At 47.6% G+C, this 22,893-nt stretch overlaps 9 protein-coding genes across 9 annotated transcripts; 5 read left to right on the top strand and 4 right to left on the bottom strand.

The window, feature by feature from the left end:
* Window positions 1-259: 259 nt before the first annotated feature.
* Window positions 260-630, top strand: PEX2_027020 (putative quinol monooxygenase; the record flags this gene model as incomplete). The annotated part of the gene is made up of 2 exons (XM_016739977.1): window positions 260-281; window positions 344-630. The coding sequence occupies 2 exons, from the start codon at window positions 260-262 to the stop codon at window positions 628-630; spliced, it is 309 nt and encodes a 102-aa protein (XP_016593624.1).
* A 570-nt stretch (window positions 631-1,200) lies between these two features.
* Window positions 1,201-3,377, top strand: PEX2_027030 (uncharacterized protein; the record flags this gene model as incomplete). The annotated part of the gene is made up of 3 exons (XM_016739978.1): window positions 1,201-1,251; window positions 1,302-2,071; window positions 2,126-3,377. The coding sequence occupies 3 exons, from the start codon at window positions 1,201-1,203 to the stop codon at window positions 3,375-3,377; spliced, it is 2,073 nt and encodes a 690-aa protein (XP_016593625.1).
* A 1,309-nt stretch (window positions 3,378-4,686) lies between these two features.
* On the top strand, window positions 4,687-5,217 carry PEX2_027040 (uncharacterized protein; the record flags this gene model as incomplete). The annotated part of the gene is made up of 1 exon (XM_016739979.1): window positions 4,687-5,217. The coding sequence occupies one exon, from the start codon at window positions 4,687-4,689 to the stop codon at window positions 5,215-5,217; it is 531 nt and encodes a 176-aa protein (XP_016593626.1).
* Window positions 5,218-6,247: 1,030 nt separating this feature from the next.
* On the top strand, window positions 6,248-7,001 carry PEX2_027050 (uncharacterized protein; the record flags this gene model as incomplete). The annotated part of the gene is made up of 2 exons (XM_016739980.1): window positions 6,248-6,325; window positions 6,372-7,001. The coding sequence occupies 2 exons, from the start codon at window positions 6,248-6,250 to the stop codon at window positions 6,999-7,001; spliced, it is 708 nt and encodes a 235-aa protein (XP_016593627.1).
* A 313-nt stretch (window positions 7,002-7,314) lies between these two features.
* PEX2_027060 (choline transporter-like family protein) lies at window positions 7,315-8,998 on the bottom strand (the record flags this gene model as incomplete). Its single annotated transcript, XM_016739981.1, has 2 exons — window positions 7,315-8,661; window positions 8,714-8,998. The coding sequence occupies 2 exons, from the start codon at window positions 8,996-8,998 to the stop codon at window positions 7,315-7,317; spliced, it is 1,632 nt and encodes a 543-aa protein (XP_016593628.1).
* Window positions 8,999-11,142: 2,144 nt separating this feature from the next.
* On the bottom strand, window positions 11,143-13,353 carry PEX2_027070 (putative GTPase activating protein (Gyp3); the record flags this gene model as incomplete). The annotated part of the gene is made up of 1 exon (XM_016739982.1): window positions 11,143-13,353. The coding sequence occupies one exon, from the start codon at window positions 13,351-13,353 to the stop codon at window positions 11,143-11,145; it is 2,211 nt and encodes a 736-aa protein (XP_016593629.1).
* Window positions 13,354-14,685: 1,332 nt separating this feature from the next.
* On the top strand, window positions 14,686-16,180 carry PEX2_027080 (Acyltransferase 3; the record flags this gene model as incomplete). The annotated part of the gene is made up of 3 exons (XM_016739983.1): window positions 14,686-14,751; window positions 14,819-15,437; window positions 15,492-16,180. 3 exons carry the CDS (start codon window positions 14,686-14,688, stop codon window positions 16,178-16,180), a joined length of 1,374 nt encoding a protein of 457 aa, XP_016593630.1.
* A 705-nt stretch (window positions 16,181-16,885) lies between these two features.
* PEX2_027090 (hybrid sensor histidine kinase/response regulator) lies at window positions 16,886-20,891 on the bottom strand (the record flags this gene model as incomplete). Its single annotated transcript, XM_016739984.1, has 4 exons — window positions 16,886-16,938; window positions 16,984-17,130; window positions 17,187-20,707; window positions 20,812-20,891. The coding sequence occupies 4 exons, from the start codon at window positions 20,889-20,891 to the stop codon at window positions 16,886-16,888; spliced, it is 3,801 nt and encodes a 1,266-aa protein (XP_016593631.1).
* Window positions 20,892-21,581: 690 nt separating this feature from the next.
* On the bottom strand, window positions 21,582-21,881 carry PEX2_027100 (uncharacterized protein; the record flags this gene model as incomplete). Its single annotated transcript, XM_016739985.1, has 1 exon — window positions 21,582-21,881. One exon carries the CDS (start codon window positions 21,879-21,881, stop codon window positions 21,582-21,584), a length of 300 nt encoding a protein of 99 aa, XP_016593632.1.
* Between the last annotated feature and the right edge of the window lie 1,012 nt (window positions 21,882-22,893).

Here is a 22,893-nt window from a genome sequence, read left to right on the forward strand (position 1 = left end):
AATTCATGTGAATTGACTGTGAAAGCTATATATCTTCCAAGATTTCAACATGTGTAGAGAAATAAGCTTATGCCGAAGCCGGGATCCCCACGGGTAAATCTCGGGGATTTACACAGATCCACCTTGAAAAGATGGTTTCTCTCACCGATGACTGACTAAATATGTCAAAAGTATTTAAGTATTTAAATATTTAACTGTCTTAAGCCCGTTGCCCCTCACTTCCCCTCTATTATCCATCCCCGCACCCTACACATTCATCATGGTTTACACAATCGTCGTTCGTATGTGATACCCCTGTCATTGATACATGCTCCATGTGTATTTCCCACGCTAACAGCAGTAGACCTCCGCGCCAAGCCGGACGAGGAGTCCATCTCCAAACTCAAGGCCAAGCTTGTTGAGGCCTCCAACGTCTACTCGAACGACAAGGAGACCCTCTCTTGGTTCGTGATGCAGTCCGTTTTCGACAAGCAGGACTTCACCATCGTCGAGCGCTACGTCCAGGAATCGTCGCAGGAATACCACCTCAACAACCCTTACTGGAAGACTTTCGACCCTTACGTGATTCCTTTGTTGGAGAAGGATATGGATATGCACCGCCTGGAGGAGTTGGAGGGCTCTACCATGTAAATTGCCCCGATTGTACAGGAAATCAAGAAGAATTTCAAATAGCATTACATTGCATATATTATTCCACACTACTATCATTCATTTCAAAATCGAACTATTGCAAATGTGGTATATCCTTCAAAGCACCCGAGGACGCTTTTCGTCCAATCGGGTGGCGAAATAGATACGAGATTTCATCCTGTACGATATGGGAACATCGATTAAGCACTTCTATAGAGTTTAATCAGTATCCTATGCTATTCGTCAAATCATGTCATTTTCCCTTGAATTTATCCATTTACCAGGTCCCGGAGCCGACAGACCGAGTGATATGCAGATACCAGGGTCAACACGGTCAACAGGGACAAACGAGCTTACTCCCCGACTTCTTCACTGCAAAAATAACCAGCCAATATAATCTCCGAATCACGATAAATATAGATTCCCCATGATCCAAAAACCAATCACCAGGCTGCATTGAAGCGCCGCTACTGCAGATGGACGTGCCCATCCCAGGATGGGGGCCAATCACACCCCAAATCAGTTAAGCGCCCACCGTATAAGCAGGGTTGTCACACATCTCGACAAACCATGTTCTCTGCTTGGTCTGTCGGGCTTGTGCGCATATTCGGTGAGAATGGGGTATATCTCAGTCATGACCCCCGGCTTTCGCGCTCTGTCTTTGTTTATAGCCTCCTCCGTGTTTGAAGATGAGTGACAAGATGAACCAATTTCAATTATTTCCACCCCCATCGCCCGAGGTAAATCGGTCTAATAACCCGTTTCGCAAAGCTGGGAAGAAACCAGTAACTACATCTGAGCCGGCCTCTTCGATCCCTCTTCAGGAGATCAAGGATACTAGCAAGACTGAATCCTTACTGCTTCAGATTATCGAAGACACTCAGGGTATTCCACCTCCACCACCAGGAGATGCTTCAAGATCCAAATCCCCGCCGGCTATGGCGGGAGCATCCCGTGATTCCAAGTCCCCTCAATCTATGCACAGTCAGAATCGTCAAGCCAAGGGAGTGAACCAGCAGCCTTTGCATTCACATGCTAGTCAAAGCAGCAGCAGTAGCAGCCATCACACTACGGCGTCAACTGTCTCTCCGCAATCGTCGCAATCGTCTGCTACCTCGGTCCCGATGAGATCCATGTTCCCCCAGTTCGATCCAAAACTGCCTTTCAATCAGCAGGCATATCACCCACAGGTTCCAGATGCCCCACGGCCCGTCAAGTCTTCCCGGAAGCCTCCTAAGCTTACGCTGTCAACAAATACTGAGATTGATCATGTTCTCGGGCCGAAGACTGTACCTGCGAGTGTGCTCAACTTCCCAACTGGTGCTTTGGAGTCCGAGGAGGTTACATACTCATCCATGGAGGAACTGAAGATACTATGGGAAACGGCCAACGGCCAGAGAACGCGAGATCTTGTTGGGACATTGAACCTACGCATGACAAAGTAAGTTTTCATGCCTTCTAAATATGTATTATACGCAATACTAACATATCGCAGGACGGGGCCAGCTACATTCACCCTCGGCAACTCCCAGAACCCGTTGTACACACTACAAACATATTCAACAAACGAACTCGCCCTAAGTAGATGCGATCCTTCTCGGCCCAACCACGACGTCCCAATCATGATTATGAGTCTTGAAGACCGCATACGCCGCGAGCATCCCAACGACGGACTCGTGACCCTATTATTCTCTCGACTAGCCGCCATGTTGGCAATAGACCAAGCCGATGAGATCAGCAAGCAACACCACCTAACTCCCGCCGAGACGGCAGAAGTAGAAACCGATGCGCTCAAACGGGCCGCAGCACAAGAGTCCTGCCGGCTCTCCTGGAACCGCCATCAACGACTGTATGAGCTGAGACACCCGTATCTCTCAAGACACAACCCACCCGCTCTTGTGGGCGCTGTCGGAATTCCACTCTCCCCGGTGCGATCGCAATCTTCAGGAATGGTGCACATCACAGTCTCCGCGCCGTCAGGAGATGCCTCTCCTCGTCAGCCACCAACAATCATTGTTACTGGCCCAGTGTCTTCAACGGCAATGGAAGCCGCTCAGCAAGCTGCTAATCTACGCACATCCGTACTCCCTGTCACGGACTTTGACGAGCCGCTTGCATCCTTGGACTTCGCTACGAAAACATTTTCGATTTCTCCGGCTGCTGTTATGGCTACTATTCCCTCTTTATACGCCATCGACTCTCTCATCGCTGCGATGCTGGCAGTTGCCGTCTCAGACGAAGCCACGAACCCGATCCTTGCAGATATGGTTCTCGGATCGCCAAAGTCGTCTAGACCACCCACCTCCCACAATCCTGGCCCTTACTCGATGCCTGTGTTTCAGGGTAAATTGGTGACTACGGTGGCTGAGCGCGAAGACGCAGCAGAGAGCATGAACTTGGCATCGCAGATTAAATCAGCGCAGAAAAAGTCCAAAGAGGCGTCGGGAAAGAAGGGTCTTTTCACGTTCTGGAACCGATCCCCTTCCAAGCCTCAGGAAAATAGTCGAAGATCGAAGAAGAATAAAAACAAGCAGGTTGTGGTTGAGGAGTTTGACTTGGAGAAGTATGGTCGATATGGGAATAGTTCGTCTCGAGAGGGAGAGAAGTTGCCCGGGCTTACTCGCACTATCTTGCGTATACTGTTCTTTGGCTTGGATTTGATTGTGAAAGGGTTGACGCTTATTGTGAAGATCTTGGCTTGGTTGTTGGTCAATTCGACGCGTTGTGTGACCAGTGAGAAGTTCTGAGCTGGGCTTGCGACTTATCATTCTCTATATATGTTGGTCATCTTTGGTTTTTCTTCGCTATTGGACGGTTTGGAAGCGATCGGATTAGTGGTTTGGATTTTTAGTTATACCCAATTTGATAGTTCTTCGCGGCAATGGTGACTAGTATACAAATAAGTTGCTTAATTTTCATTTCTTTTCATTTCTTCGTTTTATATGTTCAGTGGCAACCGTATTTTATGAATTTTTTTCTACATCCTAGTGATCAAAGTCGTCTACGGGAGTTTTTTTAGGACATTCACGACAATATATGCTTGGACTAGTTCTTTAAATAGAGACTTCCTTATGTTGGGCTACGCCTTGTTCCTGTAGTGACGATATGAAGATCAGTAGCAACCAAAACCAGACAAAGAGCAAGCAAACAGGTAGGCAACCCACCAATTCTGAAATATATATATATCTCTCTCTTCCCCTCTCTCTCCCCCCTCTCACCTTCTGCTTTAATCGTCACGGGGGGAGCTGCCTCAAATTTGGAAGAGGTCTCACACTTTCCGGGTGTCATCCCAATCTTCCCAACATACGAAGCTGTAGAATGGTATAATAAAGCCAAACTCTGGGACCAACAGCACCCCGTGATAGCGCCACGTACAGACCTTCATGATAGAGAGATCTTACTTCTCATCGAATGAATCTCACTCGGTAGCTGGATAATGCCATTGGACAATGTGTGGATGGAGGATGGCTCCGTGAACAGGGCCTTTGGAGCGCTGGTTGGCGGGTGATAACCACCCGATACTCCTAATTATTGCCGTGAGCCCGTTTCTTCCAGCCTATATCTGTCTCCATATCACAGGAGACATATGGACTCTGTGAGCTGCCCAGTCTATGCCTAATGGACCACTTGGCCCACCCAGTACTACTTGTTTGTTAGTGAATTACTTTTGATGGCCCTCCTCATGCCTTTATTTTTGGAGATGCTTCGTCCTACAATTCCCCCAACGTTTCTAGCATTCGGACCATCCATAGCATCGACCGTCCGTCACTTGGACATCTCTCCATCAAATGCCACTTCGCTTGATCGTTTGCACCCTCCCACCTATTCTCCCTTCACGCCCACAGCCTTGAGGATCTCCGATTTGAAACGCGCGTACTTAGCCAGTTCCTCTGTCTAATCCATTCTCAGCTCATATTCACAGCCTTAAGGGCCTCCGCTTTGGTACGCGCGTGCTCGGTTAGTTCCTCTATCCAATCTATTATCAGTTCACACTAACTAAGGTAAGGATTTCAGATTCCGGAATACCTCTCTCATTTCAACCCTCACTATTCTATCATGTTGCCCTCGAAACCGCCCGGTGCACAGACAGCCTACAAGACCTTTCGACCCATGACTCCACCAGCACAGACATCCACTATTTGGGAATTAGGAAATATTCCTATTGCCCCCGGGTTCTACAAAGCAGATGAGGATGACCAACTGGTTTTCCAAACTTTGCCCAAACTGCAAATCACACAGCCTAATCTCGGGGGCTTCAACCTTGGAAACCAACTTTCACCCCAAGTCTCTCAATCGCGTGCACGCCTCGATTTCTCATCGCTAAAACGACCCCCGGAACTCATGCCAGCATTCTCGTCGAAAAGAAAACGTTCCCAAAATCACCTATCTCGTTCATCGACTTCCGATGTCACATCGTCAGAGGAGCTGCCCTGGGATATATGCGAGATTCTCTGGAACATGAAGACCCCTTCACTCAAATATCATCAACGGAAGATTGAGAATGGTGCAACTTGTTACAGTTACTTTGCGAAGGAGGGAATTGTCAGGGAACTAGCACGTCGAGAGAAGGGCGGAGGAAGTCACTGAGAAAGGAATAGTAGGATGATTTGATCAGATAGAATGAGATATACCTATCGCAGATACGTTTGCTCGTAAATAATTCTAATCATACTATAAATTCGTTGTTCAGCGACAAACTACTTGCTGGCAGAGCGGTCACCAAGGTCGAAAACTAGGGTGTAAGTGACTGTTCTAGAAATTTGATGCCTAAGTAAATACAGCTGAACCTTGGTATCTCCAAATTGTATCATCCTTGAGTGCCTGTTGACTTTTCAAGTTGAATGTGTTTGTTTAATGCTGCATCTGTACACATTAGGTACACTGAAGATAAAATAACAAGATGGCATTCGTACAAGTCCTTAAAAAAGGATTGAGTTTAGATAGCGGTTTAGAGTCGTCCGAGTGATAGACGTCCGAGTCTTTGACGTTACGGGACGACTCCTTGAATATCACGATGCAATTACCGTTATAGCCCTAACTCAATGTCCATTTCGAATACAAGCAGATAATCTCGATTTCCTTCCAACTCGACGATAGATTTCCTTCTTTTAACACAATGAAGATCAATGAAACACAAAAATGAGACAGTCCCTTGATCTTTCAACCCAACATTCTTCGGAGTATAAGGGACCTAGGGATAAACCAGGAACGCCACAAGGACGTGGCAACTGGCACATTCTTCCATCATTCCAGTACGATAAACAGGGGATCAAGTGTACATGGTTCTCGCAGGCGTCAGACCAAAAATGCGATCTGAAGCTTATCTCTTAGGACAAGCACTGTCTCTATATCGGGAACTATCCATCAACAGGATTCCTGGACGTCATAAACCCCATTACCCCCAACCATGAAGGGATGAAGGGATGTGATGTCAAAGCGAATGTTTACTCTGAAAATGACTGATAGAAAAATCTAATTGTACATAAAGCAATATCTCTCGCTGGTCTCTCTTTCCATAGTTCCGTTCTATAATATACTATACTAGACTTCCATTTCTAGTATAACTCCTTCACAATCTCCCAACTACTTCTTCTCTAACAACCACAAAACATCCAAAATGCGTTCCTTCATCACCGCCTCAGTCCTTGTTGCCGGCGCTCTAGCCAGATCAACCGAAGACTACATCAAGTGCGCCGTAAGAACCAAACCCCAACCCATAACCTAAATAAACAAAGCTAAAGACCCCTAAGAGTGCCGCCCTCGGCCACATTGACACATCAAAATTCACCACCTGCACCTCCAAAACCTCTCAAGAATGCTTCTGCGCCAACAAATCCGCCATCGAAGCCCTGACAACCTCAACCAACCCAGCCTGCGCAGGCCTGGACCTAAGCACCCTAGCCAGCACCCTCTGCAGCAGCGACAGCGATCACGAAGCCGCACCAGCCCGACATGCAAGCAGACCCATGCAGCTGGTCAACGATAAGCGCGCCTACGCACCTGAAGCTGCCGTCCCGCGTGTCGTCTACGTGACCGAGACCCGCACCGACTGCAGCTGCAAGAGCACGCCTGTTGCTCAGAGCCCTATGCATGTCTCCCAGATCCCTGTTGATGTCCCAGCGGCTAGTAGTGTGGCGTCTGTGGCGGCAGTATCGTCGACACCCGCTGGTCGTCAGCATGGATTTATGGGTGGTGCGGCTTCGTCATCTGTGATTTTTGGTCCTGGAGCCACGCCTTCGGCTAGACCTTCTGGTGTTGATCCTACTCGTTTCTCGCCTTTCCAGGGCGCGGCGGCTGCAGGAGCTTCCGTGCATGGGGGTGTTGCGGCCCTAGGGGTTGCGGCTGTTATGGCGGTTATGGTTGCTTTGTAGGTAGTTTGAGGGGGACTTTTGAGGGATCGTTTGGGAGGGGAATTCTTGTTTTACTTGGACCTTGGGTTTTTAGTTTATATTAGTCTTTTCTTTGATATTTCAGATAGTTTCGAACTTGAGTGATTATGATACATGACACATGTCTTGCAATTTTATTGATCGTGAATTATCTTCAATTAATTAGCGAGCACCAATTTGTGCTTAACATTCGTAAACATGGCGAGAAAAAGCGAATATAGATTCCGCCCATGGACATAGCGATTAAATAGTTGCAGTCGAACTTCAAGGCCCTTGCCTTGCGACTCTAGAAAGCTCAAGCATGGACAGCCTGCTGAACCTTAGGGTAAAGCTGCACCAGCTTGTAGTAGATATCCGGGTGGTCATTAATCATGACCTGAGGATCCCAAGCCATAGCCACGAAGATAGTCTCAACACCACTTCCAATGGGAGTCATGAAGATCTGGCAGATCTGCAGACCAATCAAGAAAGCGAACGCCATGATCACAGCAGTGAAGTTACCATCTCTGTTGTAGGCAGGGTTTGTGAACTGCAGGTAGAGATAGGCCAACAGCGCACAGACATAGGCGACAAAGGTCGAGCCCATAGTCAAAACCGGGCCCATGAGACAGTCTTGCACGAGAGCGTCAATTCCTCGGTCGCGCATCATTTTCCAGGTATCCTTGGCAGCAGGGAGATAAGCCTTTCCGTACAACGCGATGTGACAGAAGGCGTAGCGGTTGAAAAGAGTAACGAGCCAATCCAGGAGCGAGATGAAACACCCCAAAATCCAAATGCAAATACTGCCAACCAAGTTACCCTGTCCAGCCTCGTGTCGCTGCGCGATAGAGCATGCCTGTCGCAACATGTTGATGATCGCGATGATCAGACTGCCAAAACTGATACTGCCGAAGGAGTATGTAGTCGCGCGACGGAACGCGCCGCGAGTTGAGCCCTTGGGCATGCCGCCGGCTGACTTGCTGAAGAAGTACCACGAACCATAGACACCCGCGACGGTGGTGTGCACGGTATTCTTGATCCACTCACTGACCCAGTACATGGCGAAGGTCACGTAGACGACAAGGCCGATGACCTTCGCTCTGCTACAGCCACCGTTTGCGCAGGACGGATTGGTGCCAGTGGAATCGGGCTCGTAGGCTACATAGATCGAGACCATAGTGACGGAGAACCAGGCGGCGAAAGCAACTGTGACAATTCCACCTATCGCGCTGACTAGGAAGATGTGTCCGTAGCCGCGGGCTACATCCATGGCGGTCTGTAGCATGAAGGCAGTGAAGGGGATACGCGGGATCCAGCTGATGAAACAGACGATCGCGAAGACGCCGAAGAGGAGGAACACAATTCCACCACCATATTGCTTGCGCGCGATGTAGTAGATTCCCGTTGCGAGGGCGAAGACAATGTTGAGAATACCTGTTGCCCAGATGAAGGTCTTGGTAAAGTGTCTTGCGCCCATGAAATAGAGGAAAGATAAAACTAGGGCGACGACAAGGACGAAGACAAATAGGACGAGGGTGTTGGTATCCAGCGAGAAATCATTGGCCGAGTCATAAATTCCTCCTCCATTGAAGCCTTTGTTGGTGGCATACTTGTGGATGGTAAGTCCTGACACGGCGACATATCCGAGGAAGACAGCGATCAACTGTGTAACAAGTCAGCTTTAGATGTTCTCATCGGTGTGACAACAAACTCACCAAGAGACCTGCCCACAAATCATTCCACTTGGGCTTCTCGATCTTGAACGCCTGGTCAAAGCTGTATCCGGAGTCTGGGACATTTTGGTGGTATTGCGGCGGCGGTTTGGCCTCGGCTGCAGGTTGCTGATAGGTTGGCTGTTGGTAGTTTGGCTGCGGGTATGGTGCAGGCGGGTTATTTGGCTGTTGATAGTTCCCATGTTGCTGCTCATAACCATAGTTTGGCTGAGGAGGCTGACCCTGAGGGACACCCTCGTTATAGTAGCTCGAAGCTTGTCCACTCATATCTGCGTGAAGCTCAGAGAAGGGGAAAATCCAAATGGAGAAAAGAAGGAAAAGAAAAAGAAAGGGGAAGCAAGGAACCTACCGCATTTGACACTGGTGACGACACGAACCAAACAGCCGAGCGGAAATCTCGATCGAACCTAAAGATCAACCAGCCCTAGGGATCGTCGATCCAAGACGCTAAAGAATTCACTAAAAACGCTAGTAAAATTCAAAAAATCCAGTTTAGCTTGTGATCTTTGTTAAGTTGTACAGATTCTAATCCTATTAAATTGTTAAAATAAATGAAAATCCTCGGAGCTCTTTATATGTTTTGACGAAGCTTTGATCTCATTCAGCCTCAGAGAAAGGGGATCCATGGATCAGCAAAAATCCAAAAATGTAACTTGGACCCTCCCGGGATTTGGACCCTCGGAAATTGGAGAGCGGGGGGGGAGGGACTCAGAACATCTCCATAACATCTCCATAACACCTCAGGGCAGAACTCTGACAATCTTCATGAAGAATTCGATATCATTTTATACTAAATTAGTAGTAGAATAAAGTCTCTTATTATGATCTATTTAGATGCTCAATCACGATCTCTCACCTACATTCTAAATATCCTACCTAGGTACGTCTTTATCCCTTCTAACTTTTTATCATTATTTCGAATTCTTCGACAACCTTGTCAACTCCCAAATTATATTTACTCTCGCTTTTAGGAGAAAAAAAAAAGGCAATTCCACCTATATCATCAACTTCTCAATCAGGAAATGGTGCATGAAATATTCAGTATGGTACGGTTGAAGAATTTGCTTCACATAGTCCGTCCAGTCACTCTGCCAACCCCAAATGAGTAGAAGTAGAGCCTTTGCAAAGTCCCAGTATTCAGGATACCTACCACTAAGCTCCCAGTCAATAATAGCAGCCACATTACCATCTTTAACCATGATATTCTGAGGCCGGTGGTCACCATGTGCGAAGAGAGTACGGTGGGATGCAAGAAGCATTCCATTGAGAAAACTTCCGATATGACGTTTCGGTGCTATTTTTTGATAGGTATCAAGAAGGGAAATCTTAAAATTCTCCTCGGATTTAAAGGGACCTTTCAAAGAGAGCTGTTAGATATATATATATAGCTATACCTTTATCAAGAGAAGTCGACAGGCAATGATCAGCAACGGGTCCATGGCCAAGAGAACCAATATAGCCCTCACTAGCTAAACGCGCATCTCTTGGATATAACCCGTAAGCTGTGTTGAGATACGGGTTTTAGTAGCGACATCGTAAGTGTCCCACGCTGTGTCCAACGTGTCGCCCTCAATAAAACTCATAAAGATGTAGGTATCGTAAAGACCTCTCTAGTCATCAGGATCACGATCAATAGGGCCGTATGTATAGCAGGTGAATACTTCGGGCACTGGAATCCCTGTATTTTGTGCAATATATATCATATTTTTGGCCTCGAGAAAGTTAACATGAGATCCGATCTTGACGACCACTTCAGGTAAGATTTTTACAATACTGACACCATAGTTGAAGACCAGGTTGCTCCTATCTTGACAAAACTCATCGACGGTTTCGGGCGGTATCAAGGAAAATCCAGCTGCCAGGTAGTGCACGTTCAACCGAGGCTTGAAGCGATTGACATGGTGGAGGCAGTATTCTTGGCTCAACAGCTGAAAGGAATTAATATGGGGCGAAGGACAATGGAGACACGCAGGAAATTTGTAATCGTAAGTTCCAGAGCCCGAGAAAGCAATACAAGGGGCTCGAGCGACGAATCATAGTTTTCCCAGCTTTCGTGGTATCATATTGTCTGTCCTATTACCTTGGTATTACAGCCCTATAGGGATGCTACCAATGTCAAGGTGGATTGCTCAAAATTTGTGAGTTGCCAAGTCGGTTGCCTGCTTGGCACGGAACTTGGATGTGTTTGTAATTCCTATGTACAAATGCAAGAAAATAAATGCTTTAAATGCTCGATTCCCCCATTTCGCCTTTCGAAGCCAAGACGCCTATAATGCACACAAAGAGCCGCCCTCGCTAAACCCCGTCAACTTCACAATTATGATTACAGACATTAAGGAGATGGCATAACCCGGAGGACCGTGGCCTGGGAAAGACACCTAACAGACATGGACACCAGGGTGGTCATTCGCTTATCGAAATGCATGTTGTTTCAAGTTACGCCAGGAATCAACGACCCGGTGCTCGATGCCCGGGACTGGCGTGCGGCTTCGGCCGGTGAACTCATCCGTCTTCGAATGAAGCTGACCTTTGCCGAAGGCTACTGATCGTCGCAACTTTTCTTCGCGGATAGCCGTCCGACGTTGAGCTCGGAGTTCTTCGATACGACCTTGTCCGACGCGATGCCGACGTACAAAACATTCATCCATCAACGTGTTGGCATCCAACAGCTTTTTAGGGATGGTTTGGACGATCTGGAATGCTTCCATAGGGTCTGTTACGCTGAGGATGTCTTTTTCACATGATTTGAAGATTGCCAAAGACACGCGGAAGAAAGTCTTGGAGCCCTCGTAGAAGAAAACATCCCAGACTCGGAGGGTGGTTTCCACAGGTAAACTTCCGATGAATACCGACATAAGCCAGTTGGTCAGTCCCAGTGTGATATCCGGCAGCCGAGAGTTCACTGTTAAGGGAGGCATTTTGCCCCGTCCGGACGGGGTTCCTCCCATGGCAGCGATCTTGGAATAGATGCCCGGCATGGAGTCTCTGAGCAGGACCATGAGAATCCAGAGGTCAATGTTGGCACCCTCCAGACTGATCTCATGGGTTCCGGGCAAGTAGTCTGCAGCAATAATATGCAGCATCCAGAATGCCTTTTCCTCGGGGAGGAAAAGAAGCAGCATTCCCGTGATAAAATTCAGAGACTGGGTGTATCCGATTTTCGGGTTATGCAGCGCATAAGCATACAGAACCCGACGTAGGGACTGAATCATCTGCGTCTCTGTGGTGACATTGGAATAATTCGGATTGCTGCTCCCGGAATGTTGCGCTTGCTCGGGAGCCTCTGGTTTGAAATGGAGGTTGTCAGGGAATGTGCGGTGGAGATCACGCTCGATATGCTCCTTGTCATCGTTACTTGGCGAGCTCATAACCTTCGCAACAAGTTCATCATATTGGCCAAGGTTCCGGTTCAAAAGCTCGTACCCGCCGGCATAATAGAACCAAGCCGCACCTCGGAACTCTGGAGGAATTCCCTTGCGAACGAACCGCTTGACCTTCGAAGACTGCGGGGGAAATGTTGTCGGCTGTGATGTGGGTAGCCCGTGCTCCTTGAGTAATTCACACCATTTGGCTCTCCGTTGTGTCACATGATTGGAGTAGGGTCCTTTCCAGGTCTCGTATTCATCCAGGCTTACATATTGAGTGGCTTTGCGAAATCCGTAATCGTCTCGAGGGCCGTTTCCAGAGCGGAGTAGCGGCGGCACTAATCCGGGAATAAATACTTTTTTCGAGGCCTGTCGTTGGTGTGCGGGATGCACTTCAGGTGCCTCGGCTACCGGCGATGCGGAGGGAGTTACCTCGCGGGGAGAATCTGGGATAACAGGGTCCGACGGGTCGGGTTCTGGATATTCATGCAGTGCAGGTTCCAGCGGCGTGAGCTCTGGCGCGGATTCTGGGAGTATGGGTGGTATGGGTGTGGGTTCGGAATACGTCAAGTTTGGTAAAAACAAAGAATCTGGCCTTGTGTCTCGCGAGATGGTAGATTCTGGCATCGGGGGTATCGGCGGAATGTCGCTCAGCGACGAAAATTCAAGTGGGTGTGCTTCATCTAGGTGTGAATCGCGCGATGGTGGAGGCGTTACTGATGGCGCTTTACTCCCTGCGTGGGATTTCGGTGAGCCAGGCTCTTCGGTCACGTCGCTGAAGCCATCAAGATACATGGAAATCGCGTCTTCGACACTCATCCCATTGTCCATCCCATAAGGCGCATCGGGGGTATCCGGTGAAAGATCGGTGATCGAGCTGCTCTTGGTCAGAACACTGCTGCGCTCTGTTCCGCTTGCTTGTTCAGTGCTAGAGCGCCAGGTTTCAGATGAATTGACGCTTGGTCGGGGAGGATTTTCATCGGTGGTCCCGTTTGTGTAGAAGCGTGACAGAGATGGTCCCTGGGGGCTCAAGTCCTGTGGGCGGCGCTCCATAGATTCCTGGGTTCTTGGGCGTCTATTATGCAACCTGGATGTTGACATGGAGATACGGAGGCCCCCTCGCGCAGGCATAGGTTTCCGATGCATCGGCCGTTCGTATTCGTCTCGCGGGGGCCAATTCGGAGGATTGCTTTCAGGTGGTGTGGCGTAGAATTGAGGCCGACCACTAGGTCTAGGGGTTTTCCATTCGCCCCTCATGGCCTGCGATGGGCCATGGTGAGGCGGAGTGGGTGGCCACGGGTATTCATGGGGATTGTGAGGCCCTGGAAGAGGCGAACGCGATCTCTGGCGATGTGTAGAGCGAGGGGAGTGAGGTGAGGACCTCGGAGTGGAATTTGCAGTTCGCGCGCGTGGGTCGACTAAAGACTCCAATCGTGGTGGGTGAGGAACTCTGCGCCGGCCAGGAAGGTCGAAATCAGCCGAAGGAGGCGGATATCGAGGGTTTACGTTTTCTGTGACCATGGCCACGATGTCGCACCCAGTTCCCGCTGGACATTTGTTATCGCTGACGGAGAGCTATCAATCGATAATCATAGGATATTCGGGCCGGACAAAGGGAGGGTTTCAACAAAAGGGAGTGTCAAAAGTGTTAGACAATGAATTGAGGAATTTGGAAAAACGAAAGACAAAAAGTAAGAGACCAAATTTGGGCAGACAGCCTGCCAGAGGACTGTGGAAAAAAAGAAAAGAGAGAAAAGGCGCAGTTGAAACGAAATCAACAAGACCCTGATCAGGTTTAGTGTCAGGTGACGTAATATGGACAAAGGGGCATATTGACTACACAGTACATGATATTCATAGTATTCACTATATTCACAATATAAAGTGGATTAAACCGTTGGATATCTACTCTATATCTATTTGATTATTATCTACAACATATAACATCCGCATTGTTGTGATCTTTGTATAAAAAATCGATAGGTCGGAAATTCATGTGTCGATCGGGAACTCTAGACTTTTATAGCCACATATATTATATGTATTATACGTTGTATATGCATTTGACTCTATATTTTGGAGCTAATTCTTCTTATTTATTTTACTTACAAGACTATTCAGGGGGAAATATCTCGAGAAAAAAAGAACCCTCCAAAAAGAATATCTGAACGAATGTGAAAAGAGACATGCCAAGCTCCCCTATGTTGTAAGCGCCCGGTTATTCTTGTTAACTCCGTACATAACCCCTGAATTCCAGACCAATTGAATATCTCAAATTAATATCTGGGATTCTCTGCCTTTTACAACTCCTAATTCATCGTAATTCATCGCAATTCATCGCAATTCATCTGCGCATGGCCGTGGAATGTGGTTAGCCCGCTCGAACCCTTCCGTCTTCGGATAGCGGATATCAACTGTCAACTATTCCAATTCGATCTCACATTGACGTTTTCGTATTTTGAGAGTTTATTTCTCGAAAATGTCTCCCCGGAATAAGGCATGATTTACTAACAAGATTTATGTATATGTGCCAGGGGAGCTGCAGCTGCTGCATTATACTATTGCCAGCAATGAACCCGTCTGCCCAATATGGCCATTGTCGACCCGGCGACCAAGCAACCTGCATCTTACATCCGTCCCAGTAGCTGGGCAGATGTAAGTATTATTTCTAATCCCCCGCATGCTGTGAAACTGTCGCTCACTAGCGTGATTCTTTCTATAGGGTCTTCGAGGAATTGCCGCACTTTTTGTGGTCGCTAGCCATACCTGTCTCTCCTTTGCGACATATCTGATCCCGCCGTCTTTCGCAGAAACAGGAAACTCTATTTTGTTTCAACGACCATTCTTTAGACTGGTCATACAGGGCCAGGCTTGGGTGGCCATATTCCTGGTGCTACTCGGATTTGTGAATGCCCTAAAACCACTCCAGCTAGCTCGACGAGGAGCTACCGCCGATGCTCTCACTACGCTGTCTACAGGCGCTTTCCGGCGCAAGTGGAGACTGGTTTTCCCTGCTGCCCTGATGACAATTTTAGCTTGGCTTTTATGTCAGTTCGGTGCCTTCCAATTGGGTAGAAGGGTAGATGCATACTGGTTGAGAGCAACCAGCCCGCAACAAAGCCCATCTTTGGTCGCTGCTATCGTGGATCTGATACGACAGATAGCGGGAACTTGGATGTATGGAGAAAATGCCTATGACCAACCGCAATGGGCCCTATTGCCCCTTTTCCGTGGCTCTCTATATGTGTTCATGACCCTACTGGCTTTGGTAAATACCACGCCACTTTTCCGCCTCTGTGCGCAAATGGTCCTATACACCTATAGCTGGGCAACCCTGGATGGTATGTTTGGGGTGATATTGCAACATTAAATATAACGCTAATAATATCTTGCAGGTACTGTGGGTACAAATATTTTCGCCGGCATGATACTAGCGGAGCTATCATTCTACAATCTCTCGGCCCTCCGGCCACACCTGATCTTCAAGTTCTTACCCTACGGCCTCGTCACCCTGGGCCTTTACATCTGCTCGTACCCCGACCAATACGCCGACCAAACCGAATGGTCTTCCCAGCTTGCATCGCTTGCCGAAATAATCTTCCCAAAAGATGCCAACGTCAGCCGATACTACGCTAGTCTTGGGGCGCAGATGATATGCTTTGGGGCCATGCTTTCCCCCCTCATGCGACGGATGCTCTCGCACCCCGTGCTATTGTGGCTGGGATCGATCAGCTTCCCGCTATATCTCGTCCACGGACCGCTAATGAGATCTGTTCTGGTTTATCTTCTGTATCTGCCCATGTCAATTAGCTTTGAGCCGGCTTTAAAAGCAGACGGAACACCTGACCCGGAGTCTTATATTCCAACACCGGGCCCATTCCGACTCGCGATTATTCTGAGCATGTTTTTTGTGTTCTTGCTCTATGTTGTCCAGCAATGGACGAGGTATATAGAACCGAAGATGGGCGCACTTACAGCTGCGCTTGAGAGATTCTCCCGTTCGTGGGGTAAGAATGCGACGTGGACTTCAAAGGAGAAGGATGATATGTTGCCTATTACGTCTGTTAGGGAGGTGAATATTTAGACTCTTTGCCGGGATAGCTATTGTTTATTGGTGTTACGGGGCGCAGATATTTGGATTTAATAAAGCTATGACATTATGTATGAATTGGACTTTTTTTGTCTATTATAGCCCTGTGCAGCACTAGGATCATTTAACTTCCAAGGTTCTTTCTAAAATGCTTAGATAATACGTGAAAGGAACCTTGGAATACAAACATTTGGGTCAATTTTGCCTTGTATTTCAAAAATTGTGCACAAATAAGTTTATGGATATCCAGCAGACAGATATTGTTACCAATGAAACTGCTCAAACCAACCCCGAAAAAGAACATCGCCAGCAGCATTTTTTTCGGTCTACATATCTAGGATCCAAAATCATAATCACTCTCCATCTTGAGTCAAGCTTCTGGGGCGAGAGAGTCAACACCTCTCCACAAGGTAATATAACCTTCTGAGTCAGTACTATCACTCCACCCGGTAAGAACAGACCACGAACACGAAGTGTTCATTTCAATGACGGAATAAGAATTGTATATAATGAATGGGAGGATTGTAATTTACTTCGTATATCGTTATATGTACAAATATAGAACAAGCCGATTGAGCGTGGGTGTTGACATGAGCAACTTGCGGGGCTTCAGCAGCCAGGTTAGTCGTATGTGGATGATGTTCTTACACCCAAGAGTGCAAATGCCTCCCACAATAGTTGAGGCTAAATCATTGAGTACTACTCTTGCCAAAGTGCATGGGTCGGGGGCATTATGCCTTTGATTATTGGCACTAGACTGTTCAGCTGTATGGGTTTGGTGAGGAATAAATCCATACCAGACCCAATCGCATCGCGTTGGGTGTCGGCTTGCGCAACGCCAGTCAAGGCAGCAATCGTGACACGGGATTTGGTTTCCAGTTTTTTCTCAAACTCCCGAATTCGCCTAGTAGATTCCAGGCCGTCCATAATTGGCATGGAGATATCTGCCAAGAGTATTAGATTGCTAAAGGACGTTCGGCTTAATTTATCAAAAACCTACCCATAAAAATCATCCCGATAACAGATGAATTGGCCTTGAAAGCCTCGAGGGCTTCTTCTCCATTTTGTGCAATGACATAATCGCAGTTCAACTTCTTCATGAAAGCAATGAGCATTCTGAGATTTATATCATTGTCATCCACAAGAAGAACGGTTGTTGGAAGATTTGATACGGTGTCATTCTGCTTTTTGATGGGTGTATCGTGGCTCGTGGCAGCGACTTCTTCGGATGGAGAAAGAGAGTCACAAAAACTTCCCCGCGAGAGTCTCATCGACTCGAGCGTGCCTGTCGATGGCTGACTGCATCTTTCAGGATCTGCTACCACTTTGATGGTGGCTTGTTCGCTGACTTCTGCATTCGACGGCCGGCTAACAAACGAGTCCATTTTAGGCTTATTGGTGCTGAGATAGGCTGGGAAACTCGTTGGGCCATACGGTATGTTTTCTTCGCTCTTGGGCGAATCAAACTGTAGTTGCTGACGATTAATACACGTTTCCAATGCTTTTGCCAACTTGCGCGGTCCGCATGGTTGGCTAATGAACTCGAACACATTTGCATCCCCACGATTCTGAGCTCCGACAGACAGCGCGTGGGCGGTCCTCGGGGACGGGCATATTATGATGAGAGGTGAAGAAAATTGAGAACCTGGACTGGGCGCAATAGCCCTGATCTCCTGGTTCCCTATGTCCAGATACTCGTAAGTAGAGATGTATAGGTCACAGTGGGCGAATTGTGCTTGTGAAGACCCAACTAAAAGAACTTCCATGGAGAACCAATCAAGACACATCTTTTGTAACGATGTGTATAGAGCTATGTCTAATTCAGGGGCTCCGAGACCTAATATTCCAATGGTCTTCGTGCATGCAAGCTTTTGCGTCATGGTCATGGGAGAGGGAACATTCAGCTTGTCAAGGCTGTCCAGAGCAGGCACATGATTAAGGGTCACAGTCGCCACGACTTCAGTGCCAACATTTTTCTCGGAGTTGACCTGGATATCACCACCAAGCGATAGAATTATTCGTCGTGTGATGCTCAATCCAAGACCATTGCCAGTTGTCATGCTATCTTCTTGTGAGAAAGCAGTGAACAATCCATTTTTCAGAAAGTTCGGGTCAATCCCGGATCCAGTGTCTTTTACAGTCACTGTGACTGCTGAGCTTGTGACCTCGCCATTTTTTCCGAATTTCGTTGGAGAGGCCTTCATAGAGATGTGAATATAACCGCTTTGCGTAAATTTCAAGGCATTCCCAAAGATATTCGTGAGGATGACATGCCAAGCCCCGGCTTGTGTTGAAAATTTCCAGCTGTGGGCGTGGTCAATGTTCAAAACCACCTTGACCCCACCACGTGTATGGAGAAGTTTGTTATCCAATGTAGAAGGGGTATCAATACCCCGAAGAGGGGATCGTGAACTGCTGAAGAAGGAATAACCAGCAAAGACCGTTTCAACTGCGTCTTCTAAGGTAGCATCAAGTTCGACACAAGTGTCGTCATCACTTTTTCTAGAATGTGAAGAACGGCGGGCTGCGGCCGCTTTCCGGTCGACGGGAATTTCCTGAATGCCACCACCGGGGGGTTTGGCGACAGAGTGTGATCGAACATCATTGATACTAGCATGCTCGAGGAGTTGATTGATCGAGCCTAGTAGTGTGTATGCACAAGAAGAAATCGTATGAATAAATCCTCGTTGTAGCGCGTCCATAACAGTGTCATTCAAGAGTTCCGCTGTTCCAAAAATGCCATGCAGAGGGGATCGAAGTTCATGACTGAGTCCTGAGAGCAAGTCTGATTTTGCTCGATCGGCGAAATGAGCACCAAGTCGGTGCACTTCTGCCATGACACTAGTTCCAAATGTCAAGAGGAATGCTAAGTCATCATTCGAAGTGAAGACACGGTGGGGTGCTTTTGTCCACGCCAGAGTCCCCGAGTACCATCTACCCTTGTGCGAGTCCCACAAAGGCGAGAAGATGATGCTTCGAGACTCAGGGGCGAGTTGAAGCAAGCTCTGGGCATCTTGGCGCACAAGCGACTTCCGTGTTTTTTTATACTTCTTGGCCCCAGGACGTCGCAAAAATCGTTTTATTATACCATCACTTGTATCATCAGATGAGATTGTTCCATCTTCGCCAAAATTGAAGATCTTCCCTCGAGGGTATCGGTGCAAAAGGCCCCCGAGAAATGACTCTGATAATGCGATTTTGTTGTCGTCCATCAACTGATCATTGACGCTAGAGGAATTCGAAGTGGCAAATCCGAGTATCTCGCACGGGTTCAACGTAGCTTTGCCTGAGCTTTCAGCCTGTTCTGGGTCAAACGATGAACGGTGGGGGGAGCTTCTGAATGTGGCCTCATCGCCCGAAGAACAGCTTTCAAAACTACTGCTTTCCGTGCCAGACTCTGCATTGTCCACTAAAGTTTCCTGAGAGCCAAAATTGGCGTCGAAAAAGACAACCGCCTCAACTTCGATACTTTCACGGATGAGATTGGCTGCACGTCCAAATGTTTTATTCACTTTGGCAGTATAATCGTCCTTCGGTGATTGCTGCCTTGATTGATCACTGCCGATTGTCATGGCTGCTTGAGACGCTTCTTTGAGTTTCAATAAGGCCTTGGCGTCTCTCTTGCTGGTGGTCGAGTCGCAAAGTGATTGGTATTTCTCCCTATTCCCTTGCAGGGCTTTGCTTCTAGGAATATGAAGATTGTACGGACGAAAAGGCAGGTGGCTTGGTGTGCCATGCTGAGCCACAGGCTGAGTCACGTTGCGTGAAAGTTGCTTTTCTTGCTGTTCTCGATCGACATGTCCCTCTGCACGGTCCATCTCAGCAGATGGGGTTTGAGGAACGTCAGTGTCGAGGACCCATGAGTTGCGTAGACTGCCCTTTCCCTCCAGGAAGCTTCCAAGGCCAACCATCATGCGCTCACTGCGGAAACATTGGGATTTCGAGTGAATAGTTCCCAGATAATCCATGACGGTAGCTGCAATATCAACCAGAAACTGGAGTGACACGGCATCGAGAGGCTCATGAGGTTGGTCGTCCAAGATCGTATAGGCTCCAATCACCACGCCTTTCGGGCTGATGATAGGACTCGATGCGAGAAACCGAATGTTTGGGAATGTAGTCACAGCTGGATGGTCTTTGAACGCGTTATCTTCGGCAAGATCGGGGACAACAAAGACTCTGTCCCTCGCGTTTGACACATTTGGCGTGGAATTTATAACCGATTTACACAGGCTGCGGTCATATGACATAGTACAGCTCCCGACCCAGAGCCCATCTCGTGCATGATGATTGCCGTCATTCTGCAAGCTCAAGGTTTGAGTGGCTTCGGTGAGAATGTGTTGCTCGTTTCGACCGAAGAGCGAGATCAACGAACGATGCGCATCCAGTCGTAAGGTGCCCAGTTGGGCGAATGCCGTCAGGACGGGGTCCGCCGAGGACCGAGCGACATATTCTTTTGGTGATGTATTAGGCCCAATGTGTTGCAAGGCGTGTGGTTTGAGATGGTACGGCGGTAAATACCTGGGGAAGCAGGACACACGGTTAGCCTACGAGACCTTCGGTCGAGTGTTATGGATCACAAGGTCGATGGATGAGTACAACAGTTACATGGGTGGTAAAATTACTTATAGAATTCTCGCTCTCTGGATGGGCCAAATTTGACATGATACTTCTGAGCATGCTGTGGGGTGAGTGGACGTGACATTGCGTTGGCGGCAGGTCCGAGATCTTGATTGCAAGCGTGCTAAAGACAAAATATCTCCTTCCTCCTTGGAAGAAGGCGGAGGATCATCAATAAGGCCGGGCCTTTGGACTTCAAAAAGGGAGTGCAGAAAGAAACCTTGCAAGAAGCTGAGCAGGGCGGACTTGCAGCCCGCAAGCTCCTACAAAGTCCTCCGTATAAGCTTAGATTAGAACTCGCAAGGTTCCAAGGTTCCAAGATTAGTCCCGGCCTGGCCAAAGGATTAGATAAGCCGTGACACGGAACGGGAAAGTTTGGTAGAAGGCAGCCAATCAGGTTCAAGGCCGAGGTTTAACCCTATTTCCAAAGTGTATTGTGATTGGTCCAATCGGGAGTAGAAGTCATGTCCACGGGTGACTCCCTAGTGTTGAAGTTTACAAGCCAGTAGATGAGATCATGAAGCACAACATGATGATATTGAAGTCTAGTAACCTATAAAGGTCTTCCGGAAAATTCATCCGCGTCTTTGGGAAAATTCATACACATGTTTATTCCTAAGACTCTATTGTCCACCCATGAGAGTCTCGGTTGTGAATTGAGATGAGCAGCACGCAAGCTAGGAGCACGAGAAGGGGTTTATAACTCCATCCTATTTCAGACCCCCACCGTAGCCCTTGATTCTCATACATATTCATCACGGTCAAAATGAGTAGCCTAGCTATCACAAGACGAAACACGGAAGCTACCCATTCCCTTGCTCAAAGAGTGATCATTCCAGTCATCAGATGCAATTCCAATCTGGTTGCTGCAGGAGCCGTCGCTGTAGACACGTAGAACACAATCGGACCACAAGTTATTCTCCCAGTCAATGGTATCACCGCCCATGCAGGAGGACTTGGTGCAGCCCTTGTTGTCTTCGCCGTCCCACTGCCCGCTGCATGTGGTGAATATCCAGGCATTGGCCACGGGGAGGACAGCGGCGATAGTGGCGATAGCGGTGACGGCGAACTTCATATTTTCGGAAGTTGAAGGTCTAGTTTGAACGGTTGGATGGTCAAATAAAGAAGTTGAAAACGCAGATATGAATTGTGTCTTTGGGATTGAGATCGAGATCGATATTTGGTTGTATTGGAGAGGATGATCAGGAGTGTAGAAGCGAGGATAAGACGATATCTATATAGCTTCCTATATGGCATCGAGTCTTCTATTAATAAAGTGAAAGATGTAACCCCATCAATGCCAATGCTGAAGCCAGAATAGAAACCATCACGAGAGATCAGCATCATCGATAGGGCAATGATTTCATCTCCAAGGCCGAATACGATAACTATTACTGCCTACTTGGTGGATAACACGGGCGATCGGTAGATAATCTATTGTCGATAAGATGGAGGTGCGGAGGGTGTGGAGATCAAGGAATAGATCATCTAGAGATCCTCGTATTCTCGTTCTGGGTCCCATCTACGACGGTGCGTTCAAAGCAAAACACATTATTTTAGGATGATCTCTAGGCCATGCTACTCGCTGAGTATAGGTCTATAGATGTACTATTAATACAAGGACTCTCCTAATATACTATGTCTAGGAAAATACCAGATCAAATATCGTTATTGTGAAGATGTTTATCTTCTTCCAGTATGGCCCTAGGTCTATTTCTAGAGTTAGAGTTAACCTCCGCATTAAGTAATCGACAGGTTCAACAGCCCCAATATAGTAATATTCCCTGAAGATCCATCTCGTATAGTTTGAGCCAAGATCTGGGTGAGCCCCTACTTCTCTAGACATCTCGTAATCGTGGGGCCAAGGAAGCGCGAAGTGAAATGGAACTTCATGTGTTATACACATATTCCACTATGATCTGGGGGCCTGCTAAGAATTATGATAATGCAGCAACCGTCGACTGATCCTAATATAAATTGACTAACGCATTGCAAGTACATCCATGGATGGTTTAATCACTAGAAATATTTAGCATTAAAGGTTGATTTAAATATATTAAATCTAATGGTGAATACTGATCTTAATG

Source organism: Penicillium expansum, assembly GCF_000769745.1.
Source record: "Penicillium expansum strain MD-8 chromosome Unknown contig70, whole genome shotgun sequence".
NCBI lineage: Eukaryota > Fungi > Ascomycota > Eurotiomycetes > Eurotiales > Aspergillaceae > Penicillium > Penicillium expansum.